Genomic DNA, 25,186 nt, shown 5'->3' on the forward strand with positions numbered 1-25,186 from the left:
TTGATATGACCTTGAAGCATTCACAGCAATCTCCAGTAACGCTCAATAAAAAGCAGATGTTGCTGAAGGCTTGGTGAAACGAGCTTTTATTCTCATGATGGTTTTCTCTCACACAAAATTCTATTGCACAAGAAAGCTCTCTATGGAGTGGATGTGATTCACAATCACAAACATCTCTGTGTTTGGTTTTCAGACAGAGACTCTTACTTTTTGAGGGAACTCAACTTTTGGAGAAAGGACCTACTATTCAAGGATTCTTGAAAGAGCTCCAATAGTTTAAGGGCAAATGGAAGTTTTCAAAGGGGCTAATTCTCCCGAAAATTCAGGCTTTTAACCTGTGATCAGGAGAGTTTCTATCTGCTCACAGTGATCCACCTACCAATGCACCAGCCTGAAATCATGAAAATGACCTTTGTTTTGGTGGTTAGCTATCTGGAAACAACAGATTTTTCTGGCACTCTGTGTTTAGTGATCCAGGCTTGAACAGCTTGTAGCTGTTCTGTTCTATCGTCCTCATCACAAAAAATATGGCCAAGCAAATGCCAGCATGTGCTTTGCTAACACCACTTGTTTGCAATGTATGAATCCCAGTAAGTAACTTTGATGAAGCACATATTTTGGATATACACAGTTTACAGATAAGCTACCTCTAACACAAGCTAGCAATTTGTGATACCTGTGATGGAGGGCAGAGACCAGCTACAACAGAGAAACAGTCTTCAGGAACTTCCAGCTCTTATGTGCAACTTTGCCACTGATTTGCCACATAACATAAAAATCATTTACCCTCTGTGAGCCACAGTTCACTCACAAAAAACTTCAAAGCCACATGTAGCATTGCATCTATCTGAGTGTTAAGGGGGATCTGAGGTTTAATCTGACCAGCATCCTTTCTAAGTCTCTCTCAGTATTAACATCAAGGTTCAGCATTTGGTATGGACACGCAAGCATTCTTCAATTGGTTTGTTTTGCCAGTCTAATCATTGTCAGAAGCTACCAGGGAGGTACAGACCTTCCAAGGAAAGACAAACACCACAAACCACCAGTTGTGCTGAACATGTGAAAGGGCAGAAATTAAAAAAAAAAAAAAAAAAAAAAAAGGATAGAATTTCTGCATTTCTGTACATACCTGTAACTCTGACTGTAAAGTTTCCCAGGACCTCGTTGGAATGCCTTGGCTTGCAACTGTATAGCCCCGAGTCATCATATGACACATTGATTATCTTCAACAGTTTTTGTCCAATATGAGTCCTGTTGGTAGGTGCAATTCCAATACCATCTTTAAACCAGAAAACAGACACAGAAGAGCCTTGGGTGTTGCAGGAAAGTTCAATGGTATCTCCATTTCCAAACACCAACTCTTCCAGAAAGGCGGTCTCGCTCCTCAAGTATTCTGCAAAGGGAGAAAGAAATGGAGATGAATAAATAAGAGCAGAGATAGAAGAGTGTTTAAAAAAGAAACCTATCTTGTATTTGCTCTACTGATGCTTCCATGACCCAGACCTTCCCCTTGCCTGCCACAGGCAGGTAGCTGTGCAAAGACAGTCAGGTCTGATCTACAAGGATGGCTTTGATCCTGTAGCAACCAAAATACAGCCACCCCACCAGGTGCATCCCAACAAACAGCACAGACCTCTAGAAGGGTCATTGCAACACCCAGTGCTGCAGGTGAGGGGGTGATCTGGCACAAATAAGTGTGTGCTGGCAAGTTCACAGCTCAGTCTCCAGACTTCCTTTTGTCTATTGCTGTGAGCCTGCCCACAAACCCTATGAGACCCAGCAAGGACAGAAAGGAGCAGAACTGGGGATAAACCAAATTTCTTATGTGACTCTGGGTGACCCAAAGGCAATCTCTGTGGGCTGAAGAAAACAGATGGAAAGCTGGACAGAAGATAAAGGCTGGAATTGCTAAAATAAATGAAACCATCACTAGCTTCCTGCTGAAGTTATTCTGTGTGCAGCAAAAGTGCAGAACCAAAGATAACTTCATATACTATGACTTCACTGTGAAACCAGTGCAAGTAGAGCAGCTTCAAATACCTGAGGATGTAGCACTGACTCCAGGCTGCTCTTTTGCCTTGAGGTGAAAGAGCTGGAGCAGGCTATAAGAGAAAAATGTATTGCTTTTCTCTTCTTGCCATGTGTGTTTTTATTCTTGTATAAAGGTAAAGATTTAAAATATAAAAATGCTGTAGTCAATAGCCTTGCTGGGTAGAAAGAAAGGATTCTGAGAGCCTGAAAATGTGGCATTTCATGGGAGGTATTGTCTCACAGGAGGCAAAGCCCACACTCACTGGGATTACAAAAAACCTTTCCTCATACCATGGCACCAATTCCAACCCAAATATTTTATGGTTTGGCCAGAATGTTGTGGTGTTCATGCAGTCAGAGGTTTAGGGCATTGGGGTTTTTTCCCTTTTAATAAAATTTTTCCCTGAAAGCATACACTTTTAGTAAATCAAAAGAAGAAGACTGAGCTCCATGCAGAATCTCCTTGCCATCAGACCAGCACTGATTGCTACATTTGAGTGTTCACTCATGATCTATTTCCAACTGGGATATATCTCTGGGAAAAATACGGTCAAGAAATATTCTGGTTTAAATGTTCAAGTTTTTTCTTCCTTCTTCTAGACTATGAGGACTTTTTTCACTGTTATCAACCTTGGCTTCACATTAAAAAGCCCTGTGGACAGCTTTGCACTTGCAAGACTGGGTACTGGTCTAACTTTGATGGAACCTCTTGCTAATTTCATCTACTGGAAAACAAACCCCACACAACTGCACAACTCCTCCACTCAAAACACAGTTCTACCAAAGCTGTTTGCCAGACGATCAAGCCTTGTATATTTTGGCTTTTGTATTATAAACCTACTGAACAGGAACAAGCCCAGACTAAGCACAGCCCAAACTGTACTGGTTAGCTGTTTAAAAGGAAATAACTCTTTTTCAAAAACCATAATGAACCTGGGTTAATGACAAAGAAACAAAGAATTTTTATAAAATGTATACAGGGAACGCTGGAATGAAGAGGAAAGTAAGACTCAGCAGATGGACTGGGGTCTCAAGCTTCTTCTGTGGGATGAGGCAGCACCTCTTGTTTCTGACAACTTGATTTTGGCATCTCTACCTTTAATCTCCCCAGCAGATGTTGTGATGCAAAGTTTGGTTCTAGTGACTTCATTTGTACTGACTGGGAATAATCTTGGGGTAGATGTAGCAATGAATTAAAAGGAGAACACTACAAATGGTCTTAATCTCACTTCTGTAAACTGTTTTCCAAACTTTTGTTTATATACTTATGGCTTAAAAAATAAACAGGACCCAAATGAGAGATCTCCATAAAGTATTTAAATGGGCACTCAAATGCTTTTAAGCACTTTTCCAACCGTGACCTTGGAGAACCAATTTTTACTCTCGCTCCTTATATAGCTTTCAAGTACAAAGATAAATCTGAAAGCAGAGACAGTCTCATTTCCATGCTTGAAACAGCAGGACTTCAAAGGAGGGAGGCAAAGCTCACATCTCCCACAGGGTGGCCAGAGTCCAGCACCTCCTTCCTGCCCTCCAGCTGCATGTGCCTGGTGTTTCCAACACCTTTTCAACCTGAGACACCAAGACATGAAGGAGACATGAAGTTGCCCCCTCTGAAGCCAGCTATAAAAAAAATGGGAGAGGACACAGCCAGGACAGCTGAGCCCAGCTGACTGAAGGGATATTCCAGGCCACATGACACCGTGCTCAGCAATAAAGCTGGGGGAAGAAGGAGGAAGGGGAATTTTTTGGGGTGGTGGCATTTGTCTTTCTCAGTCACCCTATGAGGAAGCCTGGCTGTCCTGGGGAGGGCTGAACACCTGCCTGGGGAAGTGGTGAACTAATTCCTTGTTCTGCTTTGCTTATGTGTGCAGCCCTTGCTTCTCTTATTACACTGTCTTTATCACCACCCTTATGGGTGGTTTTCTCACCTTTACTCTTCCAATTCTCTCCTCCATCCTCCGAGTTGGGGTGAGCAAGCTGCAGTGTGGGGCTGAGTTCCCAGAGAGGATTAAACCATGACACACAAATATAAATTACCAGGGAGTTAACCCTGTAGGGGCTACAGGATACCACTCTGACACTTGCCAGCAGAGCAGGGATTAACACATTTGCAGCTGTAACAGGTTCTTTGAGAGAAAGAGGCAATCTGGGTTGTGGGCTCCCAAGGTATGACTAAAACTCAACAAATTATTAGTTTAGCCAAAGCAGTAATGACTTGAGAACCACCAAGAGATGCATCTGATGAAGATCAGCACTTGCAGCATCATCACTGCTCGTAAAAAAACACACAACAGAGAAAGAGACCATTTTTAAGCTGTTCAGAGGAGCAAAAAGGCAGCAACTGGCTGGAAACACCTTCCACAATGAGGAGCAGTTGGCCCAGCAATGCTGAAATGCTTTTGTATGTATTCACTTATAAGGATAAGATACTTCATCTCCATGGCTGCTTGGCTCATCCCAGCAATAATTCACTTTCTGTGTGGTTCACAGCTCCAAGTACTTAAGTGTGTCAGTATTTCCATCAGCTGTCTGCTCCTCTCAGACATCAATACTTGTTTCTGGCTGAGCCTGGAAATGTTTTATTTTGGTTTTAACGCATGCAGCTCCCAAGTTATTTTTTATTCAGGCACAAAAGGACGAGGAGGAGGTGGAGGGTGGTGGGCTATTCCTGGGCTGCTTATGGCCCCCAGAAAATCCAAGCCAACCTCAAGGCTGCCTGATGCCCTCCTGGGTGCCAGGGACTATTTCCACATGCTGCTGAGGACTGCTGCTGGGCAGCAAAGGCTCACAGTGAGGGGTGAGGGAGCCCCATGGTCCCATGTCACCTCACAGGGCGCTGGGTTCTGGCTCCAGAAAATCTCTTTCTCTTCACCTTTAATTTTTCCCTGGGAATGACTTCCCACAGCCCTACTTTTTCAAGCACTGAAGTGTTCAGGAGTCTGCTCTGGTGGGGTACGTGCATTCCCCATCACCATCATCCTTTTCCCTCAGTGGAGATCCTGCAGCAGGGGAGCATCCACCACAGCTCAGGCTACACTGGGACTGCCCCACAGAGCACTTGAGGCACACAACCTCCTGTAGCACCAGCAGGAGATTCCTCACCCCACCCTGAGCCCCAGCAACCCACCCAGAGGCTCTCCAGGACTGCTCCACAGCCCAGTGCTGGAATGGACTAAGGCTCAGCACTAAGCAGATCATATTTTTCCCTTTTCAAGCTGGACAAGCTGTATCTGGCACGTTAACAAGCACAGAGACAGCAGCGCTCCACGCATTTCTCTCATCAGGTTAATCTGAAATAGTTTCTTGTTCTATGTATTTTGATGCACCAAATCCACCATGACAGGATACATTATAGGATCACAGAGCAACAGCCATGCCAGAGCTTTCTCCTGTTGAGTTTGTTATCCCATTCCCAGGGGGATCATGGTCCCAGCCAGCTGGGATAGCTGGTGGATAATTGCTGGAGGTGTATGAAAACCTCCAGCACTAGGGGGATGAACACAGCCATGGTGGCAAAGAGCATGTACACCACTATCTCCAGACTCTGACCAGCACTGTGTCCTGTCTATTTAGCCCTGGTTGATCCTAAATAAGTGTCCTACCTGCGTTAACTGAGTATTATTCACCCACTGAATAATATTTAAGTGTTTTCCACAATACCTGTGTGTCTGTTCTTGGGATGGAGTCCCTACCTCACCTTGGGACTTCTGCACTGGGAAAAGCAAGCTTCCCAGAAGGGAAATAAAATACTTTCTTTGCCAAATACTGTTCATTTAGGATCTGTGTAAATCTAAAAAGCAGCCAGGAAAAGTGACAAGTGGCATCAGTGTCACCTCCCCATAGGAACCATGCAATACATACACACACACACACACACACACACACACACATATATATATATATATATTTATTTATTTGTATTTATAAAAATATATTTTATATATATTTTACATTTATATATTTTTTTCTACATAAATATATTTTATATGTTTTATATTGATTTATATTTATATATATATTTGGCAGTGCTTTATGCAGGGCACAGCTTCCCCTCCTTTCTGCACAGATGTGATGTGCCAGAGGTGGAACATCCCTTTCTGGCTATGGCCCTGTCACCCCAAAAGGCACCTCACCAGCCTGGCACAGCAAATATAGCAAATACATGCATGATATTATATAAAGTATTTTGTGTACATATTTTTCTATTATTTATAAAATAAAAAGTATTATAGAAAACCTTCTGTTTTTTCTCTTCCCCAGCTCCTCTCCCCCTTGTGGGGTCAAGACCCCTCTTGCACCACACTTCCCAGTGCCAGCTGCAGCCATCCTGGGAAGAAGGGGCTTGCTCTGGCAATCACAGCAGCACAGGATGCTGTGCTGAAGCAGTATCACCTCCCAAAGTGTTTTTGCTGGGTTATCTCCCCTGCTCAGTGGGGCTCACACCCAGAAATAAAATACTGCAAAAATAAAATATCTGTATCTGTAGAAGTCTAAACTGTGATATAAAAATATGTCTTTAGATAATCATATCTGGAAAAGGTTTGCTTCCATTATTTCACAGAATCATAGAACCACAGAATGGTTTGTGTTGGAAGGGATCTTAAACATGATCTCATTCCAACATCCCTGCCATGGGCAAGGACATCTTCCCCTAGACCAGATCACCCAAAGGTACCACTTCATCTTTCCTATATTGCATGTGTTTAGGAGGAGGCAGTTCTCCTGGAAAAGCTTAAAACAGCTGCAATAATAATAATAATAATAATAATAATAATAATAATAATAATAATAATAATAATGCAAAGTAGACTGTTTATACTGTATTTGCACTGCAGTGGCCTATGCATTTGTTACCAGACATTTCTTTCAAAGACATTAACAAGTAACTGCACTGTGTTAAAACCCTATGGGAGTTTTCTTAGATCTGTTTTAGGAAAAAAGCAAACCTTTTTCCTAGAGAATTAGCAAAACAATAACTAGGTTTAGTTCTGTCATATGCAGCTTTCTTTATAAACAAGAGATTATGGAAAGGAATTAAAAAAATCTCTACTGTTTAGCTTGGCTATCCCCGACTTTGGAAGAGCTTCCAAAATGGAAAAAGCAGATGTTACAAATCTGCCTTATCTAGGGAGCAACTGTTGACTCTGTTGTGCAAATCCTAATTTACATCTGCATGAAAGGTTTCAGAGATTAAATGGCATTCAAGGAGGAATATTAGCTTTTCTCCCTCCCTCCAGCTCTCCTTTGAATGGATTTACTACTGGCAATTAGCTTTCTGTTCCATCGGCCAAGTAGAAAACAGGATTCATCAGGACTCTACAGTATCCTCCTTTTAATGGACTGTTTTCATAGATCACCCAATTCAGGCACAGAGAGTTTAAAGAAATAAATTGTCACAAAGCTAAAACAGTTACAAAAACACTTTGGCCAGGAAGATTTCCCTCCGACACTTGGAAGCCCTGAGGAGGACAGAAAAAAACCCACCAGAGAGCAAATCAAAGGGGTCTCCTGGCTACACCTAAAAAGATGGGAATGCAAACCCCTCCAAGGGGCACAAAGCTTTGCTTGCTGCTGAGAGCCCAGAACTGATCCCAAGCCTTCAGCTGGGGATTGCTGGCTTAAAAGAACAAGCAGTGATGGGGAGTTTTCCCTAAAATCTGGCCAGATGGTACAAGCAAACACTCGGTTCCCCACTGAAAACAGGGAAGCGAACACCCCTTGTATGTATCTAGTCAGCTCAGAGTTCTGCACTGAACTTTTTGAACTTAGAATGGAACTTGTTTTAGAGAAATAAAAGAACTGATATGAAATGTCTCCACTTCATGAACTGTCCCCAAAGACAGGGAGCAGCAGATGGGAGGCAGCATGGGCATGCTGAGCCCCCAGGCTGTGAGAGCTCCTGCTCAAGGATGCCCATGCAGATGGCTCCAGCTCTCCCAGGTGCCAAAGTCCCTGTGCTTTCCTCCAGGAGGGCAACAATGAGCTGCAGCAATTCTCACGGTGGGGGGACACCAGCCCCAGCCTGGCACCATGAGCACACCCTTGCAGCTGCATCCCATGATGAGCACACACCCTTGCAGCTGCATGCCACCATGAGCACAGCCTTGCAGCTGCATGCCACCATGAGCACACCCTTGCAGCTGCATCCCACCATGAGCACACCCTTGCAGCTGCATGCCACCATGAGCACAGACCACCTCACCAGGCCTGGTGCCAAACATGGCCAGCCCACACTGCTCCCTGCTCCAGGCAGTGATGGAACTCCCTGGGCTGATCCTTGGGGAGCACAAGAGACTGTGTTTTCATCCTTTTGGTGCCTTGTCTCTTGCTGCCTCTGAGGAGCAGTGGCCAACTTGGCCTCAGCTCTTGCTCAGCACAGCAGGGGCATCCCAGCTTGATGGTGACAGACAGATCCCACCACAAAGCAGCTGATGTTTTACATTTCTGCTCTACATGCCTGAGGAAGTCCAAAAACCCCTCATCACTGCAGCAAGCAAGCAACTACCAGGAGCCCTTTCAAACCCAGTGGCAGCAGCTGTGTAAACTGAGGCACAGGACAAGGCTTCCCAGCACCCCAACAGACTGGGCAAAGCTTGCCCCAAACTCCACTGGAGCAGAACTTGGTCCTGCCAAACTCTGGAGGTCCTGGTCAAACCTGTGCTCTTCAGCATCAGTGCACCACAGCACCCCTCCTACTCCAGGGTGACTCAAAGGATTTTGTAGGTGACACGGCCCAAGGAATTAGCAGAGTTTGCTACAAGGACACAGCTTACACAAATGACTGCTGCACAAAGCACAGCAAAAAGGAGAGCAGATGTATCTTCGGAAATATTTTTAAACTTTCTTATAATGCTGCTGAATGATTCTTCTGGTTATTTTTTTCCTGGGCTCTTTCTCTGTACTCTCATTTCCTTCCTAAAAATCCTTCTGGAGCTTTGACCCCCAGGGTGGGCTTTCAGCTACTTGGTCAGTTCTATCCAAATTTCACCACCTCTCAATTCATCTGCAGATGAATTTTTATGAAATACATAAGGTATTTCATAAAAATTCCCAGGTTCAAAAGTTTAGGTTCACCTCAGAGGAACTTTCTATGGGATGCAAATGCTCCTGCTTCCTTTCCAATTCCCAAGCCAGTTTTGCCCAGGAAGCTACTTGTGATGTTTCTGAAGTGGGCTTTAAGATCACATGGCATCAGAAAAAATTTGCCATAAAGCCCCAACCTTTCCCCTTCGGTTCACAGCTATGCAGCTCCCAAATCCCAGGTCCTCTGTATTTCCCTTGCACTTTTAATGTGCACTCCTCTAATCTTCATTTAATGCAGGCAGCTGGCTGCAAATACCCCCAAACAATGACTTTAATCCTAAGTATCCTGAAGCCCCCCTTTCCTTCCCGCGCCAAAACTGAAGGAAAAAAAAATAAAAAGAACAGCCTCAAGACAGCAAGATGGAGAAACCCAAGCTATCCACTGGGCCAAAGGATCAGAAAGACACAATGAGCTAAATTTTGCCGGGTTTGCTAATTAAAAACGGAAGCTACCCCACTTTGGAGCCAAGGCAGGGAGGTGGGGGGAGTTCTCATGCTATTCAAAAAACGGCTTCCAACTGGGACCATATTCACTCCACATTAATTGTCATTCCAACTACGAGTGTCCTAGTTTCAAAATAAAAACTACTCTCCGGTGTAGCTAGTGAAAACTAACACCAGTTTTGAGGCATTAAACAAAATTTATTGATTGCATTTTCCCACCCACTAAAACTTTAATAAGCATTAAACCTGAAACTCCTGGCCCCGTTTCCTCCCTCTACCCTCTCTCTCCATAAAAAGGGTCAGGCTCCTCTATATGGAGATTAGGACTTAATGTTTGGTATTTGTTTATAAGCCTATCAATTGCCTTTATTTCAGGGGGGAGAAAAGGACATCTTAAAAAAAACCCTCTTGTACAGGGATTAAGAGAGGGCAAAGGTTTAGGGTAGTTTGGGTGGGTTTTTTTCCAGCTGATTGTGGGTTTTAGATATATGAAGGATCATGTTCACGTGAATGAAAATAAGAAAATATTCCCCTTTTTGCAAGTTTCCCTTGAGTAACATAAAATGCTATTTTCAAAGATCCCTATTTCTCAGTAATAAGATGCAGAACTTCAAGTCTTCTCTGCTGGCCGTTTTCAGCTGTGTAAAAGGGAAAAATAATAATAATTTGGGGGCCACTCTGTCTGCATACTTAGTAAAGAAAACAAAGGTCAAACATTTGAAATGCAAAGGTCGGTGATTAAGCCCAGAAATCCATATCTATGCATCAAAATGAATAGCCAGATTCTGAGAGTGCTTAAACGATTTAAATGCAGAGCCTGACCTGGCTCAGCATCTTTCAAAACCAAGCTTGTTATTTCAGAGTCTCAAGCCAGATTTAGGTGCCAGGTACCCCAATTGGAGAAATTTAACAGTAATCTCCTTTCAGGAAGTCTGATCCACTTTAACATCATGAATGACAAACTAAGATTTTGTTATTTAGAAAACACCTCTAACTAAAGCTGCAACACTTTGTCCTTGTGCTAAACTCAAGTCTTATCCTTCAGCATTATTAGAAAGAGTTGAGAGAAATGGTAAAGAAAAGTAATGTCAAAAATTCTTTTATTTCTCCTCTTTAAAGAAGGCTGCTAAAGGGATTAGACAGCTTTGAGTTCACTGCTCTGTTAAATCAACCTTACAATATTTTTTCAGCTTGTTTGACTTGCTGTTTCTGTATACATTTGTGTTTTCACCTTTCTGCATTAAAATCCCACCCTTTGCGTTTGTTCTGCGCTTCTCACAGGAAACTTAGTCAGTTCTTTATTTGTACTAAGTCTACAGGGTTATAGAAAACAGACTTGGAAAACAATCCCTAAATTAGCAGGACTTACCAGCTCCCATGCATAGGCACATAGACTCAGGGCATGGCATACCATCCAACCTGAATGCAGAGGTTTATCATTTCCAGCAGCAGCACCAGGGCATCAGGTTCACCAGGAGGGACCTTTTAATGGTCTCCTGTAACCCTATCTATTACAGCAGGGTTGGGACTCCACTTTACAAATTAAGAGAGAGTTCAAGGAAGTCATGCGTGTCTTGGTTCCCACTGCCTTCAAGCAGTTTTAGGGCTCCCAAATAATCATCTACAACCTGCACCACATTAGGATCCAGAACTTCCAGAAGCAGGGTAGATCCCTCTGTGCAGAGATATTTTAGTGCTGCTGTAAGGAAATGCAAACTCTCTTCAGAGGGCTATTTCCGCCTTCCTACAAGAGGACGTGGCTGGTCCTACCTGCATGAACCAGGGACCTTCCACAGGCATTTTGGGATATATTCCCCATTCTTCTGACTCTCATTTCCCCAGCTTTTCCTTTCCCCACCAGAAACACTTATAAATTCTTCTCTGTGCAAATGAGCCTCTAAGAATTAGATAGATGCTGCTGTCATGCCAAAGATGGTCAGTGCATCAGGCAAGGCAAGGGAGGAAGAAAACAGCTCCCTGCCAGGTAGAAGATAGAGATGATAAAAACTGAGCCCAGCAGCCACTAACGGGCTGCATTTGTCTGAAAGTCAGGCACCAAAGCTCCTGCCATGCTCCCTTGGGTGGGATGAACCATCACTGTGCATTACTCATGAAAACATGAAGCTGGACAACCTCCCTTGATGCATAACCCATAAATGGAGCAAGAGCTGCACACAGCATGCTGTCCCCTCCACTCCCTTTCCAGGGGTGGGTGGCTAATCCAGGGTCATCTTTTCTTCCTGCCTGGCCTGAGACATCCTCTGTCACCCCTTCAACTGCTCTGTCTCATGCCCAAAACAGCTGGGCTCAAACACTGGGTTAAGTTATTGCTGCAAAGACTGCACCTCTTGTCTGCACTTCATTTGCAATGCACTGGGAGGGGGGGACAGAGAGGGAGAAAACCTCTACTTCAAACATTTACATGTGTTTTGAAAGCACCTGAGGAGCTTTCAGGCCCTTTTTTTGCCAGGACTAACACATTCCAGCCACAGGACAATCTTGCTCAGAGCATGCAGTGACTCCTCACAGGAAGGATTTGCAGGGCGTGGGGCCACCAGACCCAGGGCTCAGGCAGGGACCCATCACTGACACCACAGGGTGGGCACAAACCTGTCCCTTTTTGTCCCTGCACTGAGGGAGACAGGGCAAAGGAGAACCCCTGCTGCCCCCTCTGTGCTTCCCTTCATGAAGGCTTTTGCAATGCAGAAGCCCACTGCCTCCCTGAAGTCAAGATGCCAGCATGCCTGCACTTCAAAATGAGGCAGAAATCTCATTCCTTCACTAAATAATTCACAGGCTGGAGCCCCAGCACAACTCCATTAACACTTTCCAGGAGTTATTTTCCTTTTTTGCCTGGGCAGATTGCAAACCATTTCTGTAGTGGGAAGCTTCATGTTTGGGTTTCCTCTGGCTCCTAGTTCAAATAATGGCAATACTAACTGAACCACTGGGCAAAAGAAAATTGAGTGGGACTCTTTTGTCAAAACTCTGGTGGTTCCCATTTGCTTCTCCAACTCTCCTGCCCTATCTGCAACAAGGGCAGAAGGTGCTGCTATCAAGATGCCCCTCTCTGAGGTACTTTCTTTTAGCCTGGGGTATCTGTAACACAGTACTCTGTATTTAAACTCCACGGTATTTAATATATTTATATTCTATCCCAGGAGGGCAGCTGGAGTGCAGGAGAGTGGTTTTACCCAGTATCTTCAAATCTAATGCAGTATCCCCCATCAGCCACTTACACCCTCTTCCCAAGGAGGGTGAACCAGGAGCCTGGAAAGCCTGAAACATATTTTTTATGCTTGATTACAGATTTCAAGTGCCTGACACCAGGCCCCCACTCATTATATTTTGACAGTGATGACTTTGGGCTGAGCTGGAACAAACACTTTGCACTCACTCATCTCTCACTACATCCAGCAGGGTTTAACCCAAAAGAAGGTGGGTGATGGATTTGTAGCAACTTTGGGCAGGGATGCAGAGAGGACACCATCTGCTGTTCCTTACTTTCCCCCACTCCCCATCCCCACCCCTTCCTTTCTGTAATTCATCAATTCATAAATCAGGAGGCAAAGTTTTCTTGCAGCCTCCTCTTGTGACCACCCCTGTGAGGCAAAGGCTGAGCACAAGGCAGGGCAGCTGCAAAGCCCAAATGGAGCTGGGAGCAGCATTTGGGGCACTCAGTGGGAGCACTGGGGTCCCAGCCCTGCAGCTCATCCCACCCAGGGGCCTCCCAGGCCCAACCCACCACATGCTGGAAGAGGCTTTCGGAATTTTCTTTGGAAAAAAAAAATTATGCTTTCACAGAAAGCTGTGAATTCATGCATAACACACTGACTGTAAAAATGAAAAGTATTTTTTATTTTTCTCCCCCAGCTGCGTTCAGCTTTTTTCTTACACAGTGAGTACTGGAGGTTGGAACAAGGTGATATTTAAGGTCCTGTCCAACACAAACCAATCCACGATCCTATGGTTCTAAATGCCAGCTAATTTATGTACCTCCATTTACCAGATCCCCTCAGTTCTGCATGAATCCCCAGCCTATTAACATAACTATTTAAACTGGACATGTTTTCTTAAAACATTCTTCTTTCATAAACTGCCAAGTGACAGTTGTTTACTGTCAACAAGCCTGGGTACTCCAAGACAGGGAGAAATGTGCCCTTGCAAAAGGCAGACACATCGGCTACCAAAGGAAGATTAAAATCTGGTGCTTCTCTCCCTCCTCAGAAATGCTTTATTCGTACAGATACTCATGACACTGACCAGGAGAGATGATACTATGTCCAATTCCAATCATTCTTTTAATTAAAGAAAGGCTCATTGAGGATTTATCTTCACTTGAACATGCTAATTGTCAGGGCACACTCAGAACTCCTTAACCTTCTCTCTGCAATTGGTTTCTCCTCTTCACTTTTAGCTGTGAGACTCCCATCTCCCAAGGCACATCTTGGCATATCTCACACAGATCCTGCTACTGCCTAGAAACAAAATGCCTGCCTGGGGGAAATCTATAGAGAGAAGTTAAAAAATTTCAAACAAAAATGAAATCACCAGTTAGTTCAGGCCCTACAGTCTCCACACAAGTATTTTGCTGGGAGGGAATTGCTTTTACTTGAGTCTCACCCATGAAAGTGGGGTTAAAAAAAAAATAAAAGTAAAAAAAGAAGAATCCTGAATCCTGTGGGAAAACTTATTCTTGTGTTCTGTCTGCCCAGGAAGTGCCAGGAAAGCTCCTCCACGGGCTCCTGTGTGGGGCAGGGTCCCAGGGCTCAGGCTCACCCACAGAATTATTAATAGGAAATTATTAACACTTTGCTGTGCACTGTGCTGCCTGCAGCTCATGGCACTGGGGCTGATGCTGGCAACACTGATAGAACAGCAGCAAGGATGGGGCAGGAGGGGCCAGTGGGCAGCACAGCAGCTCAGCCCCACAGAGGCACAGGCAGCTGGGGGGTGGCTGTCACCGCTGTTTAGCTTGGGCTGTGACACTGCCACGGGCTCCCATCGAAGCTGGAGTTACAGAAAGAAGATGGAAGTGAAGGTCTGTGTTACAGCTGGGAGAAACAGAGAGGAATGGGAGGTCACTGAAAGCCATTTCCAGGGACCTCCACCCCCAAACTGGGAGCCCTTTTACTCGCCAGAGTTTCCTCTGCTTGTTAAAATGTTTGGGTCATTAGAAAACTTCCCAAACAATCCCTGCTTATGCTAAATAGCTGCTCCCACCACGAACTGTGAAGAGCTTCAGGCTGCTCTCTTGGAAATCAATGGGGGCTTTTTTTGCCTAGGATTCAAAAGGCACAAGATCAGGACCTCATTATTATTTTTACAGGACAAGAAGCAGAGAATGGCAAAACCCCTAAAGAAAGCAATGACCCTCCAAACTGGGAGCCAAATTTGCTGTGAAGAATCTTTACAGGCTCTGTCAAGCATCAAAATAAAATCAAAAATCTAATTCTTGGCATCTTTTCAGTTTTCTGACAGGGAAAGCGGAAGGTTGAGAAAGGCTGGCCTCATCATTTGGATCCTGAGACATCTCCTGTAGCTCCTTTTTTACTCCAAAGAAAAGCCTTCACAGAGGTGTATTTCACCTTCCCCAGGGGGAGTGAGCAAGAGGGGGTGAGCTGTCAGTTCAGGGTGATGCTGGCTACCCTGCGGTGCCCTGTGGAACAGAAACAGCTCCAGGGCTTCACATGACCTCCTCTGCCACACACCACAGCAAAACCCCCAGAAATCCCCTCTGCAGAGGCACCACCAGCAACACAGGGGCCCAGATGGCTCCTGGGACATGATCCTGCTACAAGGACCATGCCTGAATCCCATTTTCACAGAGCCAAGTGCCACCTGCCTCTTGTAAGAGGAGCATCAGAGATGCTCTCATCCTCAGCACCCTCCTTGGAGCTCTCTGACAGTGAAGTCCTGCCCTTCTTGCCTGTTATTTTACACCCTCTTGGCATCATGAGAACCCACCCACACACCAAAACCCCACAAGGTCTGGCCCCTAAGCAATACCCAGCTATTTTGCTGCCTCCCCTACACCCAGCTCGAGCCAGGTCAACTCCAAAATGCTTAAAATCCACTGCTTTTGGATAATAGTCCAATCCTTATAACGCAGCATTGGTCTCCAAAGCTCTACTGATTTAACTACATCAGCTGAAATAATTTAGGGATTTAGATTCCTTGTGAACACCACAAGGTAGCTCAGTGAAATCAAGGCACAACTATAAAACGCTTCACTTTCCAGGGCAAAAGTTTTAAATGAAGATAAACTCACAAACATTTTTATCAGTTGTGAAAAAGCAACAGTTGGGAAGTCACCTCTGGAGGGTTCTGGCATGCCATAGTGCACTATCACTGCCTGTTACTGTCTTTCCCTAAAAGCCTCATACTCAAGGAACTTAAATGATGGCTTGGCTGCTTGGATGAAAAGGAAATGAGGGGAGAAAATGCAAGCCAGCATGCTGCCATGTGTCAGTGTGACATCTGCAGGTGGTTCAGCAGGTCAGAGCACACCCCTGGCTGTGCTGCTGCAAACAGCAGTGCACCAGCAGGTCCTGGTGCTGTGATGCTCCCAGGGAAGAGCCTTTGGCACACACAGCAGCCTGTGGAGCAGAGCCTGCTCCCAGAGAGCAGCCCTGGGCTCCATCCCTTCCTCACCCAAAAACTTGGAACCCGTCTCACTTGAGTTATTAATGCTTTTAACCCCTCACAACCTGCAGAAATGGCACAGCCCCAAAATCTCACAGATGCTAAACATGTAAGCACATGGAAATTGTTTTGCATACAGTTCTGCATGATAAAGAGATCTACTTCCAAGTTTCAATATAACCTTTTTATTTAACCAGCTCGTTATCTTGCCTTGCTCTCTGGATTTGAGAAAGCAAGAAGAGCGCACTAGACCTAACCTCCATCTCTGCAATAAATACCACCCCTTTTTTAGATTAATACATCTGAAACTGAAGCAATGACTGGAGAAATATTTTCTTACTTGACTGTGCTGCTGCTATTCTTCAAAAATAGCTTTGCTACATTGAGTAACGCGAGTGTCACTGCACCAAAAAAAAAAAAAAATTGGTTTATCTATTCCTGGCTAGTTCCTATTCACCTGAATGCAAAAGCCCTGATAGCCTATCAGAATAATAGGGCAGGTTTACATCTGATTACCTTTCACATTTTAACTACCAAGTTTGCTAAAGGTTTTACTCAGCCCATATCTCACAGTTCTTGTTTGCTTTTGATACTGCAGAAACTTCCTGGTCATTCAAGCCAAGGAGCAGATACTTTAGGGGTAAGCACACCAGGAATAAAAGCCCTTGTTCACACATATAGAGCTTTGAATCACACTGTGGCACTTGGCAACCTGAGCTCTGGGTGTATGAGAAGGGAGACACTGGGGGAGTCAGCTTTACCTCAGAGAAAAAAGGGTTTTTTTTAACAAGACCACCAGATAAACAGCCAAAAGAGGAGAAACGGCTGAACTGACAAGCTATGTAGGAGGCCAAGGAAAAAACATTGAGGGTGTAACAAGGTATTTTAAGGTGCTTTTGGCTTTGTATGCATCTTCAGACAAGATTTTAGCCCAGCCTTTGCAGAGAGGTGCTTTCAGGTGCTTTCCTCCTACAGTCTGGGCTGCCTGCTGCCACATACCACGAGTGGCTGTGCTGAACCAGAGTCCCATTTGCTGAAAAAACCCAGTGCAAGGCAAACTTTTAGCAGGCACCATCCTCTCTGGCACACAGTCTGGTACATGTACAATCAAGTTTATCACTAATCGCTGTTAAAAGAGATGAAATGGCAAACACTGAAACAGCTACATCAAACAACTCCATTCAATGGCTTGGGAGTCAGCAGGCAATTTCAAGGCTGGAGTATTTTTTAAGGGTCAGAAAAAAAGGGAAGAAACAGATATGCAGAGTCAGACAAACTCCCAGGACACATGAAAAGTTACAAGCACGTAGACAGAAATCTATTCAAACAGGGAAACAGAAGAAAAATAGCCAGATTCATTGTTTAGCTGTGTATCAGGTTCAGCTGAGCTGGGAAAAACTGCAGAGGGAATTTCAACTCAATTTTCAGTATAAATATCTGGATTTGTTATAAGCCTGATGGGTCTACCTTATATATAGTAAAAATTGCAAAAGGTAAACCATCATGACAACACAGCCACTTCTCCATGAAACCTAATGGCTCACACTCAGGCTCCTGCACACTTCAATGACCAACCAGAAAAAGCCACCAGCAGGCCATGCCCTAACCTTAGCTAAAATTAAGGTGCAGCAAATGTCTTCAGTCACAGCTCTGCATGCCAACAAGAGATCACTGTCAGAAACACCTTGATCCAAAGCTTTTATAAACTGAAAATTGTTTAAATTGCTCAGAAACCAGGCTGATTCCCTATCCTTTAGGATCTCTAAGTAAATAGCAGATGTACACAGTAAGTATTCAAAAGGACAGCTTTCTAAGCATTCAGGTGGATATCAAAGTTCACTGTTATTTTAAAAGGAAAAATTTTGTTTCTCAGCCTTATAAGGTGTGGGGGGAGAACCCTCCTCCAGGTTTATGAAGAATTTCAGCTTTGTGCAACCAGCAGACTGGGTCCCACCGTATGGAAATGGTCTGGATACAGTGGGAATGCCATAATCGAGAGTTCTTTGGTGTTCACCTAATTTGAAAACCCAGGTTCAGTCAGGCTTCAGGACAGGTTCACCTTCCCAAATAGCATTGAGGATTTTTTTGGAGGGAGTTGTAAAAGTTAACATGCCAGTTAGAGCGGCTTACTTTAATTGCATAATTTAATTAGCAGATCAACACTTTGCTACACAATTTTCAGATCTACTTTCATCACATTTCCAACTCAGCAGTTGATAATAAAGTCTTTATTAAAAGAAAAAATCCTCAGATTTAATTGGAGTGACCCTTGTCAGTAGGTGTAGAAGGGATCATGTTATACAGCTACTATTGAATATATTGAGTCCATGTCTGCACTGGAACAGAGTTCAGTTTCTAGTTCACTATTTGCAAGGTAAGAAATAGGTTTTTTTTAAAAGAAGTGATGTTTCATCATCTTTTATTTGTGTCCTCTTATTTTATTGCATATAGCACAATATGCTAGTCTCAATATTAAAGACTTAACTAGCTTTAACTGCTACTGTTCATGAGAACAAATGGATCAAGTTTTAATCTCAAAACTATCACTCACAGCTGCCCACTGAATCTAAAACATTTCTGGTGTAGGGCACAAAATCAGCAGCACCATCAATACACGAGAGACTCTTTGCAGAGGGTTTGAATGCATAAACCCCAAGGCCAGCTCCAGGAACAGCCAGTGCCACTTGGCACTCGCTTCAATACCCCTATAATTTCAGGATGAACTTTGAAACACTCAGATACACAAAGCAAAGTGACACAGATCGGCGTACCCTACACCTTGGAGCCCTTGCTGAGCTCATGCTGGAAGGCTACAAGAGCCCAGTTGCCACCAGCTGCATGAAAAACACCGCAGCCAGCACATCACCACTTCTTTCCACACAAAAAAGTCACAGGAATTGGTACATGCCCTCCCATTTAATTCAAACAAATCCCTAAATGGTCCTTGTTCTGTCTTTATGGAAAAAAAGCTGCTTGTGACAATTCCACTCCTTGCATAAGGAAACTTCGGTTCCTGCTCCTGACAGACTGGGAGAGCTCTCCCCTCCCCTCCCCTTCCCGCACAAACCTGATCAAACATTAGCAGCTCTCTATACAACTCTTTCAATGCACTCAGACAGCCTCAGCAGCTAACTAGTGCAACACAAACCCTGAAGAGCCCAGAAATTGCCTTTTTCACATATACCGTGTGCAGACATGCACAGAGCCAGTTACAGGAGACAGGATGGTTGGTTATCAGAATTTCTTAAAAGTTTAATGCTGCTGTTTCAGTTGGGCTGCTCTCTAAGAAAATAGCCAGCATTACTTGACATTCACAAATCGTACGAAGTAATATCTTTATCTGAATACTAATGCAAATTGGACGGGCTTTTTTATATTGATGTCTATTCTGTGGCTGCTGAATAGAGTGACCGCATGCTCAAGGCTGCAAAGGAGTTCACTGACCTCCCTAATCATCTCTGTCATAGCCCCTGAATGACATACACATTCAATCCTGCCTCGCCTCTCTTACTTTCATTCATAAAAAAAAAAAAAAAAAAGGAGAGAGGGGGGAAATTTGACATTGTTCTTCCTACAGCAGCCCCGAGAACGGGAGAGAAGAGAAACTCAGCCCAGATGAGGCCCCTGGTGTTTTTAGTTTAGCTTCTATTCAGCAACAGCCCCGCCATCTGCCTCCTTCCTGCCAACAGCCGAACACCTCCCTGCGGAGATGTTAAAACCTGCACCCCCTCCACCTCCGCTAATAGCCAGTATTCATATTAGCAAACATACACATACCTCGAGAATGCCTCCCTTCAATGTGTGTTTTATGTAGCTGAGTATAGGCACAAAGCAGTAGCTGTTATAGCCTTCACAGCCCCGTGTGGAGAATTAGATCACTGGGGAAAAATCCTTCCAAGCCCCTTTATGGAAAATAAGGCCTTAGACTGTAAATGCAAAGCCCAGCGAACAACAACCCTCAGTAATGAGCCAATACCCCATGGCCCATTTGACTAGGAGAAAGAATTTGCTTTTTACCATTCAATTCAAAAAGGCTGAAAAAGTAAAATGTGTTTTTACTTGGCTCTGAAGGTTTATATTCTTTACAGTTTCTTTTGCACAACCTTTTCCCCCCCAGGTCGGACAGGCAGAGGGTGCCCTCTGGGTCGCAGAGCCGATGGCTTTGGCACAGAGCTGGGGAAGCAGCGCTGGCTTCACGCTTCCCCACGCATGTGGAAGATGATGGTGGGATGGCCACTGGCACTGAAAAGCTGTCTCTCCCCTCACAGTCCCTGTCCACAGGAGTTTTCAACAGCCCACAGTGATGGAGGCAACTCTTGAAGACATTTCTAGGGGTTGGGGTTGACGGGAACCCTCCTGGTTCAGGGAGGAATCCCATTCCAGGGAGCAGAGCAGGAGTTGACAGTGCCACCTTGGCTTTGGAGAAAGCTGACTGAGCGGGAAGAGAGCCTGTCCCGAGGATTTCCACGGGAGGCCCTGGAAATCCCAACCCATCACTCACTTCACAGACATCACTGGAAGGATGTTTCCCTCCGTGTGACCTCCGAGTGTGCCACTTGCTACGATTCCAACAGCGTCCCAAAGCTTTAACTTCCAAAACTATCTTAGAGCACGGGAAAGGTTTAGCACCACTTTAACACATCATCGACCCCAGCTATGGGCTGCAGGTGGGGGTGGAAGCCCAGGGACCACTGAGGCGGCCACCGAGGTTGCTCCTCACCCCCATGGGATCGACTGTCGCTGAACTGACAGCACCAACACGCACTTCAGGCTAAGCCAGAGCGAGCTGGGGACAGACACTTCGCTTCTGTCACTCGCAGCCCTGTGGCCAGCACAGGCTGCTCGCCGCCTCCCGCACACCGACCTCATCTGCTCTGACCAAGTCCCCGCGATGTTGCCCCATAAATCAAGTCTTTTGGCTGTGAAAAATGAGCCAAACGAGTTACACTAAGAATCTGGTGTTTTATTAGGACTTTCTTGAAAACAAACCCAGCCCCCTGTGTGATTTATAGCTTTAACCAAAAGGGGTATGAAAGTAATGCCCCCCACCCCCCAGCCTCCATGAAGTCCATTTATTCCCCTGTCACTTTTTTGGCAAACAGGCTTCAAACCCTTTCCTGAACAATGGAAACTTTCTGCCGGGTACATGCAAACCAGAGGACAGGGGGCTGCGAGGGGGCTCCCTTCCATTAAAGAGCTTTGAAAAATAAACAGGGACTCAGGTAGCAGCTGAGGCGGATCAGAGAGACACGATGTTTCAAACCCGCCGTATATTACTTGGAAAGAAGAAGGAAAAAAGCAAAACCCAGCTTTTGCCCGACGTGTTAACTTTTTTTCACTTGCAACTGCGGTGCTGCCACTCCAGGGGAGATCGTCGCCGACTCCCCCGAAACGCGCTTCCCTTCTCAGCACAGCCGCTTATTCAGCTGCAACCCAGCTTGTGCCTACCCGGAGCTGTGGCAACACGCCTTCTGCTCCCAATATGAGGATATAAATGACCTCTCCTTACTTTTCCCACCCGAACACACGCAGTCAGAGCATTCCCGATGAGCGCCGAAGATGCGCCGCTACACACGCAGGCAAGCATCTTCCCAGCTTGCTACCCACGGGGTGCCCCATGCACTGCCTTGCTGGGAGAGGCTTCCTGGCAGACAGGGATCCTCTTAAAAGCCCTTGGTTCCCTCCTGGGCGCCTCTGAGACTACCCCGAGCCACGGCGAGGTGGAAGCGCCGCGGCCCCGCGTTCGTAACTCCCGCTCCACAGCCGCCTCCGGCGCTCTCCATCCATCCGCCCCACTCCGCTCGCTCAGCGACGGGGACTCCGAACCCGGCCGGGCCGGAGCCGTCCCCGCAGAGCACGTGTGTGTGCGCGGCCGCGCAGCCCTTACCTGCCGGCTGCCCGCCGCTCCTCGCCGCCGCCTTGCCGCCGCCTTGCCGCCGTGCCGCCGGCATCCCGCCGACGGCCGCCGCCAGGCACAGGCACCAGACGGAGCCCCAGGCCGCCCGCATGCCTCCGGAGCGGCGCCGGGGCAGCGCGGCCGCCGCCGCACCGCCCGCCTCAGACATCCCCCGGCCGCCGCATGCTGCTGCCGCTCACCGCTCCGCTCCGCCGCCGCGCTGCCGGGAGAGGGAGAGAGGCGCTCAGCGCGGGGAGGAGGACGAGAAAACCCCCCGCCCCTAGTGCCCGCACGGAGGAGGAACAGGAAAAATAATAGCAAAAAGACGGAAAAAAAGTGGTGGGAGCAGTAAAAAAAGTGCAGGGGGCCGGGCGAAGCCGTGCGCCGAGCGGCGGCGGGGCGCCTACCTGCGCAAGCCCCGCGGCCGGCCGCGCACCGCGCATCGAGCGAGGGAGGGAGGGAGGGAGGGAGCGAGCGCCCGCAGGAGCCGCCGCTGCCGCCCGCCCGCCGCCGCGGCGCTCCTGCGTCTGCCCGGCGCGCAGCGGGCGCGGAGCGGGGCGGCCGCGATGTCCCCGCCCGCCGGGCCGGGCCGGACCGCCCGCCCCGCCCCGCCCCGCCCCGCCGCCGCGGGGGGCCGCGCCCGCCCCGCGCCGCTCCGCTCCGCGCCCGGCCCCGCGGCTGCGCGGGGGGCGCCCGCCAACCCTCGGGGGGGAGCGGCACCCGCTTCCCACAGACCGGGATTAAAGTTGGCGCGGTGCTCCCGTGGTGGATCCCGCGGCGGTCACCCGCGCGTCCCCTTCTGCTGGCCCGCGAACAGCGTGATTTCTGAGGAGAGGCGGCGGGAAGGGGATCCGTGGGCTGGGGACAGCTCTGTGCGTGCAGCAGTTCGGTCAGCCCGTGAGCCCGTTCCCCCTGCATGGCTGCCCCTCTGTACCCCGAAGTGAAGCCGCCCGCTTCGAGCACCCTGACTTCACTCCCCCACACCCATAATCGCTGCGGAGCGTGTATGGGATAATGACAGACTCCACTCCACTCCGCGTGTTCTCTTCTGCCCGCTGGAGTAGCTGTGTTAATAAAGTCTGACTAAATGGATCTAGTCACATTTACAGTTAGGATTACCGTGTTCTAGTCACTATCACAGTTACGGTTCGGGGTGTTGTGGCCATCTCAGAGACCCCCGACACGGCCGAGTTGCTGAAGTGACATGCATCAGTTACTGCTGACAGCGAGCTGAGCTGCCTCATACAGAGAAGTCACAGCTCCGCTTTAATCCCACTTGACACAGCAGCTCATTCGCTGAAAATAGACGCAGATATTATCAGAGCTGAAAATGCCCGGCAGAAGGGGCCCAAAAAACCCAACCTGCATAAGAGTCAAGGGGAGTTTTTCTGGGTCAGAGGAAAGGCGGGCAGTGCGGAGGTTTGGCTCGCAGCGAGGGCAAACAGCGGCGATCGCTCCTGGCCGCCGTGGAGGGCTCGGCGTTCGCAGTTGTCGCTGCAACCGGGATCTCTCTTGACACCTTTATCAGGCACAGAGGCTCTGACATCTCAATACTGTGGCATTGTGTGGGGAAGCATTGAGACGGGGCTGCGGCGAGGAAATCCTACATGTCAGCGGAGACCCTCGCCGGTGACACCGTCGGTTTTAAATGAAAACAATGGAGGGAAAAACAGACATATAAATAAAATGTGCTTATTTCACCGTCACAGAGAAGGTTTGGCAGCACGTCAAGCTGTACGATGTTTGCTTTCATAACTGCTGTGCTGGAGGTGCCAGAAAATCACTAAAAATTAAAACAACAGTATCATAATTATAACACTGCACAAGGAGTTGTTGGCGTCATTACTTTGAAGACAGAATTGCGAAAGCAGAGCCAAATTCTGCTCTCAAGTAAAGCCACCAGGGTAAGATTGTTGTTGTGACATTGTTGTTCCTATTGCTAGTGTTAGTATTGTTACTACTACTACCCCAATTTTCCAAGAGGAGAGCCGCAAAGGAGGACCAGGAGCTTTCCTAAATTCGCAGAAAAAATAAAAACGTCCATGAGAAATCAGTGTGTTTTTTCACACTGTGAGTGTGAAGTTTTAAAAGCGCCACTGTGATTGTTCCTTTCTATCAGGTAAACATGCTCATGCTGCTCCTGGAGTAACAGGATGGAAACGGCAGATCTGAACCCTGAGAGTTTTAAGGTTGCTGGGAGATGCAAAGGTCTGCACCGTGGATCAAGTTAGCTCAGCCCTTTAATGGTTTTGAACTGGTTTTCATTTGGAAAAAAACCAAGAGCTTATAACATTTGGAAGCCCTTTACAACAGGAAATCAAATGGGTATTGAGATAGTCCTGTACGAAGGACTTCAAGGTTTGCAGTTTTCCCTACAGCGGGATATTTTTAGATTTCCCATTTATTAACCAATGCAGAACACTCATGTGGTGTTGGGGAGCACAGACCCGATTAAGTACAGATTTCTTGATGCTGCTTTGTCACAGTGGTGGCCACTGTAAGAGAGCCCAGGATGTAGTGCTGTGCAGCAAAAACTGCAGCTCTGGACTGTGTCTCAGCCACTTTCTTACTATTAAAAAAAAAAAAATCCATGTACATAGGCTAGTAAAGCCTGCACAACACAGTTGCATTTATTTCAGCACTGTTATGCCATAAGCCATATATTAGCCCCAAAGTTTTTCTTCCCCCTCAGGCTAGGAGCATGCACCCCCCTCCATGTAGGGATACTTTCTCTGCCAACATGTTTGTTCTCCTTTTACCCTTTATAAGAATTCCCTTCCCAGAACTTTATATTTGTTTATCCCCTTAATATCCAAAGCTGTCTGTGATGAAAATCAACCCCCTTTCAGCAGCTCAGGGATGGTGAGTGGTTGCCCTTTTTTGAGTGAGTGGCTCCAAGCCTGTCACTGTCACACACCTCCATCTGCCCAGACCCCACTGGGGGCTCAGCCACTGAGACCGGCTGCCCTGGGACAGTTTTTGGAGAGCCTTGCAGGCCCTGGGGGCATTTGAATGGCTAAACCCCCTCCCTCCCTCCCTTTGTGCCTCTCTCCAAAGCCCTACATTAGAGGGAGGCTGCTAATC

At 46.6% G+C, this 25,186-nt stretch overlaps 1 protein-coding gene across 3 annotated transcripts in view; it reads right to left on the reverse strand.

Annotated features, from left to right (window-relative positions):
- FGFR3 (fibroblast growth factor receptor 3) overlaps positions 1 to 22,635 on the reverse strand; it is a 55,531-nt gene extending 32,896 nt beyond the window's left edge. For all 3 annotated transcript variants that reach the window (XM_077177810.1, XM_077177809.1, XM_077177808.1), the window contains exons 1-3: positions 22,510 to 22,635; positions 22,094 to 22,322; positions 1,130 to 1,393 (exon numbers count right to left, since the gene is read on the reverse strand). In XM_077177810.1, coding sequence (XP_077033925.1) covers positions 1,130 to 1,393; positions 22,094 to 22,271 — 442 coding nt within the window. In that variant the 5' untranslated portion in view covers positions 22,272 to 22,322; positions 22,510 to 22,635. The remainder of the gene's footprint in view (positions 1 to 1,129; positions 1,394 to 22,093; positions 22,323 to 22,509) is intronic.
- Between the last annotated feature and the right edge of the window lie 2,551 nt (positions 22,636 to 25,186).

The sequence above is a fragment of the Agelaius phoeniceus genome, chromosome 4, assembly GCF_051311805.1.
Source record: "Agelaius phoeniceus isolate bAgePho1 chromosome 4, bAgePho1.hap1, whole genome shotgun sequence".
NCBI classification, from domain to species: Eukaryota; Metazoa; Chordata; class Aves; order Passeriformes; family Icteridae; genus Agelaius; species Agelaius phoeniceus.